At 36.9% G+C, this 17,033-nt stretch overlaps 3 protein-coding genes across 3 annotated transcripts; all 3 read right to left on the bottom strand.

The window, feature by feature from the left end:
• Positions 1-530: 530 nt before the first annotated feature.
• LOC137390964 (protein FAM200A-like) lies at positions 531-893 on the bottom strand. Its single transcript, XM_068077278.1, has one exon. It carries the CDS (start codon positions 891-893, stop codon positions 531-533), a length of 363 nt encoding a protein of 120 aa, XP_067933379.1.
• A 206-nt stretch (positions 894-1,099) lies between these two features.
• On the bottom strand, positions 1,100-1,852 carry LOC137390963 (protein FAM200C-like). The gene has a single exon (XM_068077277.1). The coding sequence runs from the start codon at positions 1,850-1,852 to the stop codon at positions 1,100-1,102; it is 753 nt and encodes a 250-aa protein (XP_067933378.1).
• Positions 1,853-1,895: 43 nt separating this feature from the next.
• LOC137390962 (zinc finger BED domain-containing protein 5-like) lies at positions 1,896-2,309 on the bottom strand. The gene has a single exon (XM_068077276.1). It carries the CDS (start codon positions 2,307-2,309, stop codon positions 1,896-1,898), a length of 414 nt encoding a protein of 137 aa, XP_067933377.1.
• Between the last annotated feature and the right edge of the window lie 14,724 nt (positions 2,310-17,033).

The following is a 17,033-nucleotide window of genomic DNA, read 5'->3' as shown; positions in this document are numbered from 1 at the left end:
AGAGACTGATGGATACCGTGGATGAAAGTTATATACATTGTTGTTTTGGTTACTAATAATATTGGATTATTCTACCAATTAATCTTACAACTTTTAGGGAGCAGCTCAAGTTTATTCTCGATTTCAGATACACTGCTAATCGTCAGTACTGACTTTTCAGATCAGGACCAATTCTGATAAATGAATGTTTAACCAATATTTTGTTGATTAATGTAATCAAGACCCTACAAAAGACCTTCCTAGATGTGAAAATCTAAGGCTATGCTCTGAGAAAGGGAATCCCTAAGGCAGTAGTTCTTAACCTTTTTTTGCCCCATTCCTCTTTTCCAAACCTAAAGACAGAAATTCCCCCTTCCCAACTCTTTCAAATAATGCACTGCAACTAGATAGTGAACTTTATTTACATATATAACTTATATACATATATATACATGTATAAATGCATTTATTACAGTCATATTTACATGGAATATTAAAAATGAATGTATATTGAAACTCAATATATCTATCATTGTAAGACAGTCAGTAGACTAGTGCGATTTCTGTGTTTGTTTGGAGCTGACCAGAATTTTGATGTTAGGAGTTGTTGTAGATAGGGCACACCGTAGGTCAGCTTCTACTTCCAGATGGTTTTTAGATTTGCTCTTTATGGTTAGCATTGCTGAAAATGCTGACTCGCAAAGATATGTGGAAGCAAATGGTATGAGCATCTTAAAAGCGGCCAGGCTTATGTTGGGATAAAATATTTGGGCCTGAACGCAAAAGTGCTCTATTGGTAGCTCCTTGAAGTCATCTTTTAATGCAGAGTTGTTTGTCAGCTCCAAAAACTCCTCTTGAAGCTGTTCCGGAATCTCGGGGACATTGCGCCTAAAAGGGTCTCGGGTCAGGCTCATCAATTGCTCTGTCCTAGGATTTAACTTTGGAAAATATATCTAAAACTCTGCTATCAAGCTGTTCAAGTGATGCTTTATGTCGGTTAGCAAAGAAGCGGAAGGAGCTTTCTTGTCAACTAATGAATGCAGAACTGGAAATGAAACTTACATTCCCAGTAGCCAGTCTGTCCACCCAGAGTTTGAGCTTGTCCTTAAATGCATTGATACTATGTTACATTCAACACATTTCTGTCTCTACCTTGCATCTTTGTGTTCACTTCATTGATTAAACCAAATATGTCAACCAGGTAAGCAAGACACTGATGGAAGCCTTCCACCTGCATTGAAGGCAGTAGTTTGGGTTTGTTATGAGTTTTCAAGAACTCATTGACCTCTGCTCGTAGATTGAAGAAACGCAGAAGCATGTTACCCTTTGATAACCATCGAACTTTGGTGTGGAACAATAGTGATGAGTGCACAGCAGCTATATCTTTGCATAACTTGTGGAAGAGATGTGTTTGCAAGGCAGAGCCTTTAATAAAGTTTACTACTTTAATCACTGAAGAAAGGTGTTCCTGCAATCCTTTGGCAAGAGTTTTTGCTGCTACCGCTTGTCTGTGAATGAAACAATGGGTACTCACCACTAAAGGATTCTTTTCTTTTACCAACTGTGCAAATCCAGCACGACAGCCAAGCATGGCTAGAGCACCATCAGTGCAAACTCCAATTAGTTTGCCCCAGTCCAGATGTTCTTTGCTGAAGAAGTCGGAAACCAGGATCATAACATCAGCAGCTGTGGTGGTCTCTGTTAGAAGACTGCAGAACAGAAATTCTTTCTCAATTGTCTCTCTGTGTACATAGCGTGCAAACACCATCAGCTGTGAAATGCTAGCAACATCAGTGGACTCATCAAGTTGAATGGTGAACATAGGAGATGACTTGATCTTTTCAATTACTTGCCTCTTTATGTCCGCAAACATATCATCGATCCTCGATTTCACTGTGCTGTCTGAGAGGGATAAATCAGCAAGCTTTTGAGCAGCTGTCTCCAAGAATAATCTTAGTACACTCCAGCAGACAAGGTTTAACTAATGTTTCACCAATGGTGTGTGGCTTCTTATCTCTGGCAATACGGTAAGACAGAGCATAAGATGCCTCGGTAATGGCCTGTGCCTGGATATGAAAGCTGCCAGTGGAATCCAGTTTTGCCCGCTTGAGTTCCCTCTTTTTAGCTTCAAAGAACGGCTTTGATTTATCCATGTGTTCTGCATGTTTATTTCTCAAGTGTTTCTTAAGTTGATGTGGTTTCATGGAGTCATTAGCGAGCACTTTCATGCACAAAACACATTGTGGTACTTCGATGCCGCTTTTAATCATACAAGTGAATCCATAGTTAAAGTAAGAATCATCATATGTTCGTCTTTTTGTCTTTGACATTTCTAACACTTACAATATAGGATATGCAATCAAAATATTTGAATACGTTCAATATCTACATGAGCAAAACATCATACATATGTTAGGCTACAGAGCAAATTGTCAAAATGTTATACGTTTATGCAAACCAAATCGGTAACTGAACAATTAATATTGCAGGTATGCATGTGCATGTAGTGTAGCAATCCTTACCTTTTCCAAAGTTTAAGATCTTGGCTTGGTTGAAACTTCTGAAATTCATTCACTCCTCGCTGCCCTTTATAAAAGAAAAATTGGTGCCACAGAAACCCTCTTTGGCAAACTGCCAAATTCCCCCCTAAAATCCCCAAAATTCGCCCTTGGAAGAGGGGGGGGAATTCCCCCCTGGTTAAGAACCGCTGCCCTAAGGTATGCAAAGATTGGTTTCAAAATACCTTATGTTTATTTAAGAACAAAAATATATATAATAAGTTGCACTTTAAACTAAATTTATAAAAGTATAAAAGTAATTTCTAAAGACTTAAAATATAGTCACCCCCGTTGTTCTTCGAAAGTTGATTCTTCCACTTAATCTGCTGACACGTCTGTCTACCATGATGAAGCTGTATTGAAAAAGTGAAGTATATGGGTGAATATGTGTCCTTATATATGGGTTGAGAGTTAGCCTTCGTGTCCAAGAGTGGAACTATATGTTTCAACTCTATCGTTTCAAGTTTTGTAGTTTTGGGGGTTCCTGGCTACGTCCTGTTGTATTCCGTCAGCAGAAATTTTAATATGTGTAATCTGCAATCGTAATGTTAGGTCTGGTATAGATTGGTGTCAGATGCAAAGCTTGCTATCGCATGATGCAAGTTGTCATAGTCTGTGCTAAGACTGTAATCTATTGGCGGTTATCGGAGAATTCCTTAGTCCAAGTTCTCATTGTCTTGGTAGTACAATGAGTAGGTTGAAACTGGAAATAGGTTTGTAATGGTGATCTGCTCATCTCAGGAATTTGTAAATGTTGTTTCCGTGAAGATCTGTTAGGGAAGTTGATGTAGCTTGTTATTCTTTTCATGTCGATCTGTTAATGGTTGATTTTAGGTACAACAACATATTTGCTTTTCTTTAATGAAAGAAATGCATGAAAAAAACAGGAAAAACACCTGTATGAACACTACACATACAATGCCAATAGTAAATTGTTAGTAAATAGCATATTGGATGTCTATTGTGTCACTAATTAGGAGCTGTCGACATTCGTACAACAGAAGTAGACAACTCACACACAATGTGCACTGCTTAGCTAAAATATGTTAAAATATAAATGTAGGAATATATAGAGCAGTAGTTATGAAGTGTGTATAATTGATTTGCTCAACAGTTAATATAGGGTGGGTTTCTTTCGAGCTGAGGACTCTTATCTGTTTTCTTTGTTGTAGCAAGATAATATCAAACCTTTTCATGGAATCGGTGATCCCTCTAATGATTTAACTGACTCCTGCTCGGTTTTGAACATGCTCCAAGCTAGCTAGTTCTCCCTTGTTTCTCAAGTTCCAGCTGCATACTCAAGATGAAGCAAACAAATTAAAGCCGAGTACTATAATTAAGCTGATAGAAGACGACTCAATACTAACACTGATAGACTCTACTCTAACAGCAACTAACAATTAAGGTGACCTAAGATTACTGAAACATACCAGAGTTGCCTTTTTTGTATGATGTTAGTATCGGTTCCGTTGCATGATATTTTAAAATTAACTTAGCTATCCAAAAAACATAGTTTAAAGGTGACAATACTCATCATTTTCCATCAGATAGCTCCATGAACAGGTTCTTACTACTAAATACCACATATACTAAAGCACTAAATAGTGCCAGTGTATTGGTTGGCTTTCTCCTATGTCATCTAAAAAGGGAATTGGGTTGATTCCGATTTTGTAGAGTATTAGTGGCAATTAATTTTGGCTGAGAATAAAGTCAACTAGTACCATGTCAACTCATGCATTTTAACCTGCTATAGAGCAGCGTTCAGCTACTGATTTGTTAGTATTATTTTGTTGTGAATAAGTTTAGAACACCAAAAACATGTACAAAATTTATTGCTACCTGCTCAGAACTAAAAATTAATCATAATCTGACAGCCAGAAGCGGTAGGTGTAACTGTCGTAATTGATCCCGTTTCTGCATGTTTCTATCTCTTGTTCTACAAAAACTTTCTCTTTCATATTTTATTCTCAACTTTTACTGTGCTTGTCATAGTAACTACCATGTCGTCTACTATGATTCGCATCTGCATACCTGTCTCTACTACAACTCACTCCTTCAGACCTAGCTATACAACCTCAGGATACATCACCTCTCTCTGCCTACACAAGAAACATTTAATAGCAGGACATATCCTCATTTCATGACCATTATGCTTACAATCGTATCATTTTTTTCCTACTATTTGTTTATTTCCTGCCCTATATCTAGAGGCATTTCTCTCTTCTTTCTGGTTGTCTCTATACCTTCTACTGTCTCTTACTGTACTATTCTCTTAGCTCTTTACCTAGGAACATATATCACATTTTTACCAATTTCCAATTCCTTCCGCTGTCTTCTTTGACAGAAAACACCTACTTACAGAATCGTACACTATCACTACTTCTAGTTTACTGCACGTGCACTACTTTATTCTGAAACCCTAGATTTTTTCATTATAATCTCCCTTCATGGCCTGTTTCTATTACTGTTTTCTTTCAAAAATCTGTCTGAATTATTGCTCATCTCATGAGCCCTCAATGCCTCATTTAACTTAGTCTATGTTAAATTAGAATTTTTTACCAACTCCCTACTCACTCCTATACCTCACTTGCATTTTGTTTCTTTACCTCTCATCACCTGCACACCCAGTAAAGGGTACTGACAACACCACTCATTAATAACTGATTTCAAGACAAAAGGTTAGTCTAGTCTTGTCAATTGTACCATATTGTATAAAGGAAAATAATTTGAAGCAGTCTGCAAAAAGTAGCCCATTTCTCCTTCCACACTTACTTATAAACAAATCTTACTACTAAATCCCTTAGGTTTATTAATTGTTTGCAACTGTTATGACTACACAGAACTGCCTTAGACATCAATGTAACTTGGGACCCACAAACCTAATATTACAACAATTACATATCTTTGTTTCCACATCTATTTATAAGTGTCTCCTCAAAAGTGGATATCATTGATAGCAAGCACGAGCTATTTCACTGCCAGCTATAAAAAAATAAGGAGAGCAACTATGATCTGATCTGGTAGCAACATGAAGACTGCAACAAGAGTGGAGAGTTCAGAACCTGGATGAGCAAGTTGAAACTAGTAGCAAAATTACAAAGTGTGCCTGAGTAATGGTCATCTTTACCTCTGTTTTTAATGGAGCAGCTTTTTATGTTTTTTGAAGCGCCGTTAGAGAATTTTAAAGGTTATTGGCAGCAGCTAAAATATGGCTGACTGCATTTAATTGCTATACTGCATTTTGGACTCACTTGGGTGAATGTTAAGAAATAGTGATACGATGGACATTTATCTAGCTGACTTTTGAAGGTGATTGGTGTTGTAGACAGATCCTCTCCAATGCACTGCTCAAATATGCAATCATAGGTGGCTTACCAAGTGAAGTTTCAAACCAACAAATACCAACTAAAAACATCTGCAGTAGTCAAAGTATGGTATTAAATGAACTTGCTGCTCATGCTAAAAAAATTTCCACACAGCTTCACTCTCAAAAGGCAAAGTATGAACAGAAACATAGTATTATTCCATTTATGAATTTGACCATTACCTGTGGGAATGTCTGACTGGAAAAGTTGTTGGCATTACTCGACAATCAATTTGTTTCTATTATTGTAACCTGTGAGTCATATTAGCAGGCATTGTCAAAATAATGAAATTGGAAACAAGACTAGGAAAGTATTTGGCCCCTAAAACAACCAAGTCAAAAGCACTCTCATTTATTACAGCACATCTACATAGAATTGCTACAAAGACTCATCGATATTGGTGGTCGGCAATCTGTAGTTGCTAGTAGATGTAATTTAGTACAAATATTAGGAATGCTGATGACTGATTCAACTAGAATAGTGAAAATAATAAAGGGCAATTGCGTGTGGTGCAATGGTGAGATGGACATAAGGAAAAATATAGAACAGGGTTTATAAGAGTCTGTTTTTGCGCCAGAGCTAGTACAACGTATGTGACTGCATGAACTGATTTGCTGAATATGCAGTTGACCCTAATTAAACTGAACTAATAGTGATGGCGGGTAGTCTGGTTAGCCAATTGTTCGGTGTGACGATATGCACGAGTTATGTAGGTTTGTATATAAAGGAAAAGTCAAATTTATAAGGCTTATATACATTATGTTCTATACGGTTTGCTTTACTGTAAATACTTGAAGGTATTTAGCCAGTGAGAAAAAATTACCGGCTGAACGCAAAAAAATTAAAGTAACCCATTTTTACTGTATGTAGATGGCCAAGGAGGTTGAGGTGATAGCCGCTAGTCAATGGTAAATGTGTAAATTAGGTGGTAAAAACAAACTGAATTTTGGCAAGAACTGCTGTATCATTGGTTGCCATGGAGCGTGCCATTTATTGGCAACTTTGGTCACGAACATCTGTGCGTTAGGTAACTTGCCTCTACTGTCTTCCGATATCCAGCCTTGCGGGTCTGTTTTAACAAAGATTGACCATGGATGGTATAGATAAACTTGTTGTCATGTCAGTTAGTGCGAACAACCAAGCAAGCTATAGCTATTGAACTTGTGCAGTAGTAAATGAAACTGGCGCCTCAATCCATGATAATAACTTTACAGTAACTTATGATGGAAAAATGTGTGGTTAAATAGCCAAGAAAAAAGTCAAAAGTTTTGTGATATGAAATTAATTTTTCGAAAATGCTGCAGAGGAGTATAAAGAGCTAAAGAATAGTGAAACTGAAAGTTGGATCAATCATGGCTGGCTGAAACTGCGTGAGAAGAGAATAAGTGGAATGGTTAGGTAGTTCCACTTGTGACCGGAATTCAACCAACAAGGGAAGCGAGGTAAGGCCTGTCATCGACTATAGTTTGGAGATCAATAAATAGGTACATAGCAATCCTAGTGGTCATCTGGCAGAGTGCCAGAAAAAGTGGAGACCGGAGAAAACAAGGGGCACTGTTTGTTCACCATATTTTCAAAAGGCTATTTAAATTTCATGTAGATGCTTCAAGGCTGTATCCTTCAACTACAAGCTATGTTTGATGAGTGAATGAGTTTCAAACTAAATGTTGCTCCCAAGGTTATGACAAATATTTTGGATAAAGTCTTGCCACTTGTAAAGGTTGTACAAATTGAATTGATCATTATATACTTTAATATGAGCAGAATTAAGGATTGGGGTGACTCATCTGGTGGCCCAGTTTTGACATGTGAACATATGTTTGAGATATAGATGATTGTTGCAAAATTAACCAAAGTACATAAAGATGTGGCCTGGCTAACTGCCACAAAGTTATCTATGCGTGAGGACACATTCATTATGCAGGCCCCATTAGAAGGTGTCAGCATGTTTCTGATAATTGATGCAGCATATTTGAGCTAGTTTGAATTATTTTTAACAGCAAACACTACTTCTGCATCTACTATAGGAATGTTTGCCAATAGGTATTATGTCTCTCTGTATGTATCGATACATGCATAGTACGTATTGAATAGTGTTCCCAATTTGTATCGCAGGAGTTTTAACATTGTGAAAAGTCAATGGATTGTATGAAGCACCTGAGCTCAACTCCATATCACCATGCTATCAATGGCCAAGGAGGGCGAGCATTTCGTGTAGCTGGTAAAGAATGGCTGCTATTGCGCAGCCAAGAAAAGCATTCAGATAGCATACAGTTGTTCTTAGCTAGGTTTTTTTATAATAATTGTTTTCACATCTTAACTGGAGAGTTGACTGCCAGGCAATCCTTGAAAAGGTCTTCGGTCAGTAAGTTGAGTCTGGTTCAGACAGCTTTTGATTAAACGTACTTGTTTAAACCAGACTGCAGAAAATCAGTGAGCTTTTACATAAAACGGTTGGTATACGCACATGGTGGCGTAGGATGTAAGATGGCTGGAAGTAAATATGATTAAGTCATTTTGATCAACTAAAAACTATGGTAAATAGTGTCTAGAGTGGTGAACTTGATACTTTGTCTGGTTCACATGACCAGCTTCTGATCTTTGTCAAGGTCATGGAGTGTGTGCTGGCATCTGAAGTGTCTGAGTGACTCTTGATGGCATTTGTTGTTCCTGGGGCCAGCTAGTATTGTGAAGGTATTTTCCTCCTCTGTGGCATCTGTGCCTACTCCTGTATATATGTTTGCTATGCGTGATTTCACTCAGCCTTTCAGATCGTCACATACATGTAAGATACAAAGTCTCATGAATCTGTAAAGCAGCTATATTTGAGGCCCTTCGCTGCAAAACCTGGAATGTCATCCAAGTTTCAGTCCAACAGTAGCGATAAGAACATAAAGAAAGCGTCATAGAACTTATTCTCCCACAGATTTTTGAAAACGGTTGATCTAGCAATTTGAAAACAAATTTGTCTGAATCCGTTACTAAATTAGAGCTATCAACCAAGAGTCAGTACTCAATCGACCATTTATAAATTGTCAACTTAATTTTCTAAAAGCTACATTCCGCAGATGACTGCTAACGGTGAGTTCTGGTGGAGCACAATTTTTTTATTGAACCCATATATAATCTTCAAACTTGCTAATGGAGTAGAGTGCAATTCCTCCTGGTCTGCTAATGATGAGTTTAGCCTTACGCCTTTTTGTTCACTATTAGTTCAGTGTTTTAGCTGTTTGCGGGTCACACGGAGTCATCACATTCACCAGTTGAGTGATTCCTGTATTCTATATTGATATATTTGTCTTCGTCAAATGAAGTTTGACAAGCTGAGCCAAGTACCATCTTTATAAGGTATTCGTTACAGTTTTAGTATGCTTTTCTTTATTTTCACATCTACTTCTTAATCATTTATCTTTTTCTTAGCTTGAGATCCTTCATTAAACAAATCTTACCCATTTCATGTATTATGCCATCACTACCAACAAAAAGCTTAGATCGCTGATTGTTCTACTAATTTATAACCTGTACCATCATTAAATTTTATATCTTCTTATATTCATCACTTATTATGCCTTTTAAGAACTTTATCTATGTAATGCTTTAGATCTCAAAGTCGTAAGTAACTTTTTAACTATTCCAACTTTGCACACCTGAGCAGCACACATTATTCAGATTGCATGAACTATACAACCAAATATTCTTAGCTTAAACTGCTGTTTTTCACCTGTGTCAACATTTTTATTTATTTACTTGTTCAATATTCCTCCGACACCCAGAAGTGTTTTTCTGAGAATAAGAAAGATGGAATGAACTACTCAAAGGATGCAGGCCAAAAATATGTAATGTAACTCTCCACCAAAACTCTGAGAAACCACTTCACAGCTATTTACAAAAAAGATAGGAGATGCTAGTGGTGATGGAACTATTTTTAGATCTAAAAGTTGGTGAAGAAAATGACGAAAGACACACAAAAAAGAGAAGATACGGAGAGGAATCTCATCTAGCAGAAACATTCAGGGTACGGGTTTACAGAAACATTTGCTCATTACAAGTCAGGTTTTATTAACCATGTTTATGGATACTTTTCATGGAGTCTATGGGGTCTATGGAGTCAAACCAAACTCTTTCAAGTATTTTGTTGCGAGAGATCATTGCTAACAAATATGGTTTTCTGCCAAATTTAATGTCAAATTGAATGGCCTTGCAGGTTTTAATAATTTAAACAAGTGATTGTCGCCTCTCTCTAACTTTAAGCTTCCTAAATATATATTGACAGCTTATTAAAAGTTATATGATCATTTGCCAACATCTCATTCTCAACTCTATAGGCTCAAATCCATAAGAGGATGTTGAAGTTACACAACCCACCATGTTTAGGAGTTGTTATATCCTTTTACCAATTCCACCATAAAAATATTGTCAACTCAGCGATGCTGGATGCAGGAAAATAAGTAAAAATGTAAGAGGAAACAACTCTCATTGTAAAATTTTATTAATAGTATATGAACAATTTTTGCTATGTATTTACGACTTTCGCACTGAATGGCTACATAATTTTTAAAAAAATTTGGTGAATAGGTCACGAACCCCTTCCTTTTACAAAACATGTAATAAAAACCCACATTGAAACAAATTAGTATATTTTGATGAGCACTATATACCGGCATATAACTTCCTGCATCTTCAACTCGCTGTTTACCAATTAACATCTTCCTAAGGAGAGTGCTCAGAGTAGCTAGCTGTTACATTAGCTAGGAATGCTAACCAAACCAAGTCTTCCGGTAAAGCGAGTAGTAAAGCATCAAATCAAAGAGTGTATCTACAAAACGATTTGATAACCCACTCGCAATGTTTCTTTTTGACAAAGAGGTCAGCCAAAAATTGCATTCATTTTTTTTCAGACATTTGTAATTTTTTTATCAGTTTGTAGCGCTTTTATTTGTATTTTTTTTGCTGATTGTTTATTCAAAAGGGGTTTATAAATATAAATAACTAACATACACTCCGATGTACATTAAGTAGCTTATATAGTAATGCTGATAGATGCTCTGGAGCTCTCTCCTCGGTCATGTTAGAAATTCTTTGTAAAGATTATACTCTCAGGTTCTAGAGCTTGTATGTTTCATGCGGTAAGACTGAAAGGAGTGTGGAAAGCCACGGATGCTATGTCTATAGATACTTATACTTATGGACATATCTAGATAGATGCTTATACTTATGGACATATCTAGATAGATGCTTATATATGGATGTATAGAGGATAGATGCCTCTGTCTATGGATGTATTGAGGATATATGCCTATGTCTATGGTTGTATAGAGGATAGATGCCTATGTCTATGGATGTATAGAAGATATATGCCTATGTCTATGGATGTACAGAGGTTATATGCCTATATCTATGGATGTATAGAGGATATATGCCTATGTCTATGGATGTATAGAGGATAGATGCCTATGTCTATGGATGTATAAAGGATGTATGCCTATATCTATGGATGTATAGAGGATATATGCCTGTCTATGGATGTATAGAGGATATATGCCTATGTCTATGGATGTATAGTGGATATATGACTATATCTATGGATGTATAGAGGATATATGCCTATGTCTATGGTTATATAGAGGATATATGCCTATGTTTATGGATGTATAAAATATATATGCCTTTGTTTATGGATTTATAGACGATAATTACTTTTAAATTGGCACCTAATGCTATTTTGTAAGTTATCAATATCTGAACGGATGCAATGCTGCCTCCATGTTAGAGCCATATTTCCCTTGGTGAGAGCTGTGATAACATTCAGTTTTTTATATGACTCCTTAGTCACAAGCATTAGGGAGTCGGAGAGACACACGTCATCACATTCATGTACATAAAAATTATACAAGCATAACTCCTAATAAAAGGTTGTAAATAATATTTACTCTATAAATAGCGATGCAGCATATTGATTGTATGCGTAACTACGCACCGATTTATTTATGACCAATAGTGTCTTGTCCGACATTCCATTTTGGTATCAAAGCACTTACTGAGGCCACTCTATACCTGTTGCAAGAACCAGAGCTATCATGTATTGCGACCACTCTACATCTACTGTCAAGAACTTACGCTATCATTTGCTGTAGATATATTTTCTAGAAACAAACCTGGGCTATTACTTGTCGCGTACGTGACTTTTTCCCTAGACAACCTGGGCTATCACTCAAGCATCTGAGTGCTAGAAAAACAAATATGCTGTCATTTTAATTGACAACTCGGAGATGGTATCATTTGACAATAGAATGGTGTTGGATTACTGCTTATGATGTGAATAGTTGCTCTCAAGACGGCGTGTCATTCAGCTGATTTTATGCATCTCATCAGAATAATGCCTACAAGATGTGACTATACAAGGCCGACTTTAAAGGTCTTCAAGATGTGACTATACAAGGCCGACTTGAAAGGTCTTTAAGGTGTGACTATACATGGTCGACCTTAAAGGTCTTTAAGGTGTGACTATACAAGGTCGACTTTAAAGGTCTTTAAGATGTGACTATACAAGGCCGATTTTAAAGGTCTTTAAGGTGTGACTATACAAGCTCGACCTTGAAGGTCTTTAAGGTGTGACTATACAAGGCCGACCATAAAGGTCTTTAAGGCCTGACTATACAAGCTCGATCTTGAAGGTCTTTAAGGTGTGACTATACAAGGCCGACCAAAAAGGTCTTTAAGGTGTGACTATACAAGGTCGACCTTAAAGGTTTTTAAGGTGTGACTATACAAGGTCGACCTTAAAGGTCTTTAAGGTGTGACTATACAAGCCCGACCTTGAAGGTCTTTAAGGTGTGACTATACAAGGCCGACCATAAAGGTCTTTAAGGTGTGACTATACAAGCTCGATCTTGAAGGTCTTTAAGGTGTGACTATACAAGCTCGACCTTGAAGGTCTTTAAGGTGTGACTATACAAGCTCGACCTTGAAGGTCTTTAAGGTGTGACTATACAAGCCCGACCTTGAAGGCCTTTAAGGTGTGACTATACAAGGCCGGCCATGAAGGTCTTTAAGATGTGACTATACAAGCCCGACCTTAAAGGTCTTTAAGGTCGGCGGTAAAACTCCTAAAACAACACAGCTCATAATTATTGTTATAGCTCTCTTGAAGGCTCAAACCCTAGCCAAATGTAGACTATATGCACTTGCGCAATGACGCCAATCCAATCGGACAAGAACAAGATGCATTCCCGACTGACTTGAAAATAATCATATTTCCTTTTGGCACTGACTGGCTGTCTATAACTTCACAGCTCTTTCCTTCACTCTTTTCAAAGCATTTTGCTTGGGCATTTTCTATCGTGATATTTGTACAAGTTTTATGACTTGTCAGAGGATCGTCATTCAGAATAGAATTTAATTTGTGTAAGTTTCCATCTCGTGGGATCTGCTAGAGACGTATTGATCAGTCGAGAGCCTTGGGCAACCAAATCATTGCATCTCATTCTGTAATTTCAATTTACTAATCTTCACTCTATTGTCATTGAGAACATTGCGACAGAGAGAGCTGCACAGATTGCCTGCACAGAGGTATCTCCGCTTCTCACGGATAGACATCTTCATCACAGTCTACGGTTCACCTACTGATAGCTATGCATCTAATATTGCATGGAGAAAACTAGCACTACATATTAGGTAAGTTCTACATTGTATTTACTGTCCTTCTAGAGTACATGCATCAGACTCGTTACTAGTAAAAAAGCCTTTTCTCACTCCGTTAACAGTTTGGTTAAACCATTCGTGTCTGCACCCTTCTGACTTGATTGGTTCAACAACAGAGTACACTTTCGAATGCTAAACTATGCTGACTATTACAATTCATTTTAGTCAGCTATATCGGCTTTTGTATGAGAAGATAATCCCATATTTTTGCTTTGTAATGCGGACTCATCTGAATCTGGAAGAATTGTCTCTGAATTTATTTGAGGCACCTCAAACTAGCAACTGTTGTGCATAATAATGCAATGTATTCAGCTTCTCACTTGACACCTTCAACAGCTATATTTATACTAGTAGGCCCTATGCTAGTTACATGTAATGGGCTGATACTATGACTGGTCAGCGCTTTCGGTAGGTTCACATCGTGAATTTTAGTTGTGTCTTCCCAACTCATCCGTTACACAACAAATACTTCTAATAAAAAGTGGCAGCATTCAACTACCTTTTTTGGATCTTTTCCAGTCTTATTGTCAGCTATTCTGCCACCCGCTATCTTCCTTTTTAACATATATTTTTACAGCTTGGCTCATTGCATTCCTCCCCAAAGCTGTCTTCGCCCAAGCTATTTGTAACAGCTGAACTGAAAGGGCCTGTTGGTTTATTATCAGCCTGTGCAGGGCTGTTGAAGATAACTTATTGTTTCTATTTGGGCTTTTTTGCCTTTAGAAGTCAATGTATGCCTATATATATATATATATATATATATATATTTGAAAAAAATAAGAAAGTAAACTTTCAGTAATTGTGCCAATTACTATAAGTTTACTTTCTTCTTAATATTCTGTTCAAATATTTCATACACCACTAATTATCTCATAGGTTTTTAGTGTAGAGTTTTCTTTTTATATGCTTTTGCACCTGCTTTTAGTTACTATATATATACTAATATATATATATATTTCTCAAAGTATGTTTGTCCGTGGATCTGTCATTTCAGCTACAGCTATAGCGCGTACTGATTATTTTTCCGATGCGGCCACGCGTTACGATGCCCTTCTTAAAAAATATTTTTCGTAAGGTTCGATTACTATATTTGGAATCAAGGCCTACTCTTCTCACGTGGACAATTATATAGTCTTCCTAAAAAGAGCCTCTAAATTCTCTCACAGTTCAATCAGACCAAGACAGTCTATCTCATTTTCACCAATGTCGAAAGGTACCAGTATCATCGCACTCAAAATTTTGATGGATGGCTTCTGGTAGAATAATAACCTTTTTATACACACACACTTCTATGCAAGACTTGTTATTATTAATTCTACTTATTCAGGATTTTTATTTTGTTTTCTCAGTTCATATTGACTGTATCATTACCGAATCATGCTTTATTGCAATCGTAGCAAAATTGACTTAATTTAGCTATTACTTGCTAATTATTTCACATTTACATCTAAACCTTTTCATAGTTGTTTTATCTTTTTTAATTTATATGATCTGCACAAAACATTTTTCTCATCATATAAAGTTTAAAAGTTGTTTGACAAAGTTTGAAAACCTTTACAGTTGTTTTTATTTTTTCGCTTAATTTATTTCAATTACACAAAACACTTTTCTCATGATATGTAGTTTGAAATTAGAATTGCAAATGTTGTTATATGTTAAATACAAATCAATTTCCTGACCAAAGACTTTTTTATTACCCGGGCAACGCCGGGTAGTACAGCTAGTTTAGTCATCTAACTAACTGTACCAACAATGTTTAGGGAATCAGCATGAGTATCTCATTACCTACTAATAGTTAAAATTACCATGTCTGTTGGGGAGTTGTCTCCTAACAGTATAATACTCCTCTCCTGACAAATAATACAGCAACTTTAGCTTCTATCCGAATCCGAATACGCACATGACCAATTAGAATTACCTTGACCAGTCATTCAAACAACAACTAACAGTAGAAGTACGCATAAAAAGTGCTCATTAGAGCACAGAAGTGGTGCCATCAGTTGAGAGGCAGCTTTAATAATTAAACTATGCATGTGCAGGCTGAATTAGTAGATGTAAATGTCAATTGTGAATTCCTCTTTTTTGTGTTTTTATGTGTATTTAGGATTCACACCGAGGTCCTTGACTATTGGTCTGCTCAAGTGCCAATCCTTGTGATACATGCTCACTCAGAATTGGCCTCTTTTAAAGGTGCCATATAGGTCTCCTTACATCACTTGGGGATTTACAGTACTCTATACCTAGCACAAGGTTGGAGCAGACTTGGGATTTACAGTACTCTATACCTAGCGCAAGGTTGGAGCGGATGTCAAATGCATATCACCAGTTTTACTATTCAAGGAGTTCATAACCCACTGCTACTATAGTTGTTACTATGGTTGCTGACTAAGTAGGGCAAGCTTATGATATATCCTAACTATTTCTTACTGCCAACCGATTTTATACTTAAAAAGTCAATACTTAAATATAGCCTAAAAATATCTTACTTATCGTATTTATTACGGGTTAGCGATACCTCTCCTACAATGTACCTCTCCGGCTATACAGACCAGGACCATTCTCTCAATTGATAATGGTTTCTTTGCTTTATGCGGACAACCCATATTCGTACATCATTCTCATTCTATTCTTTGTTTCTGCAATTTCTCTATGATGAAGGAGTTCTTCCCCATCTCCACAAGCTGACCCGCTGCAAGGTCTATTAGACACCAAGAAAGACACTGAATCTAATTTAAAAATTTATCTATCCAACTTTGTTCTACCCTTCTGACCATTGAGCCGGTTCCCCCACCTGACTATCCATCCTTTTCATGTAAATACGATACTTTGTATCCAGTTGCATCATCTTCCCTTTAGCATCTGTCATATAATCACAAACTATACATGTATAATAGTTAGCACTCACTGCTTTATACAAGCCAGTCCACTTCATTCTTACAATAATGAAGCTGCCCTCAAATCTTCTATTCATCTGAAAGGAGTAATAATTTATCATAAATTATAAGGTAGTGTCTGGGCTTACCCCTCACGCTAACGCCGCTATGGTCGATGGCCTGATGTGACAGAATACAAAACTCCTTTTGTGTCTCGCAGCTTAGAGATTGAATTCTTAGCAAAACATGGCTTCTCATTTTGTTACACCTGCTCTGGTTGCCATACCACGCACCTGCTCTGGTTGTCATACCACACCTGCTCTGGTTGTCATACCAGCAAATAAGATGGTAGCAATAGCAAACGTATAAACGGCTTCTTGGTCATCTTGTTCAATACATGAATGTTATAAATGAAATTATTTCAACTGTTATAAAAGTGACAGCAAGATGGTAGCAATAGCAAACGTATAAAAGTTCCTTGGTCATCTTGTTCAATACATGAATGTTATAAATGAAATTATTTCATCCGTTATAAAAGTGATAGCTTGTCAATCCGC

Source organism: Watersipora subatra, chromosome 3, assembly GCF_963576615.1.
Source record: "Watersipora subatra chromosome 3, tzWatSuba1.1, whole genome shotgun sequence".
Lineage (NCBI taxonomy): Eukaryota > Metazoa > Bryozoa > Gymnolaemata > Cheilostomatida > Watersiporidae > Watersipora > Watersipora subatra.
This window is presented reverse-complemented; position numbering and strand designations above follow the sequence as displayed.

Bases quoted from the DNA above. Each gene is read 5' to 3' on its own strand.
- LOC137390964 (XM_068077278.1), bottom strand. From the start codon at position 893: ATGAGCCTGACCCGAGACCCTTTTAGGCGCAATGTCCCCGAGATTCCG.
- LOC137390963 (XM_068077277.1), bottom strand. From the start codon at position 1,852: ATGTTTGCGGACATAAAGAGGCAAGTAATTGAAAAGATCAAGTCATCT.
- LOC137390962 (XM_068077276.1), bottom strand. From the start codon at position 2,309: ATGTCAAAGACAAAAAGACGAACATATGATGATTCTTACTTTAACTAT.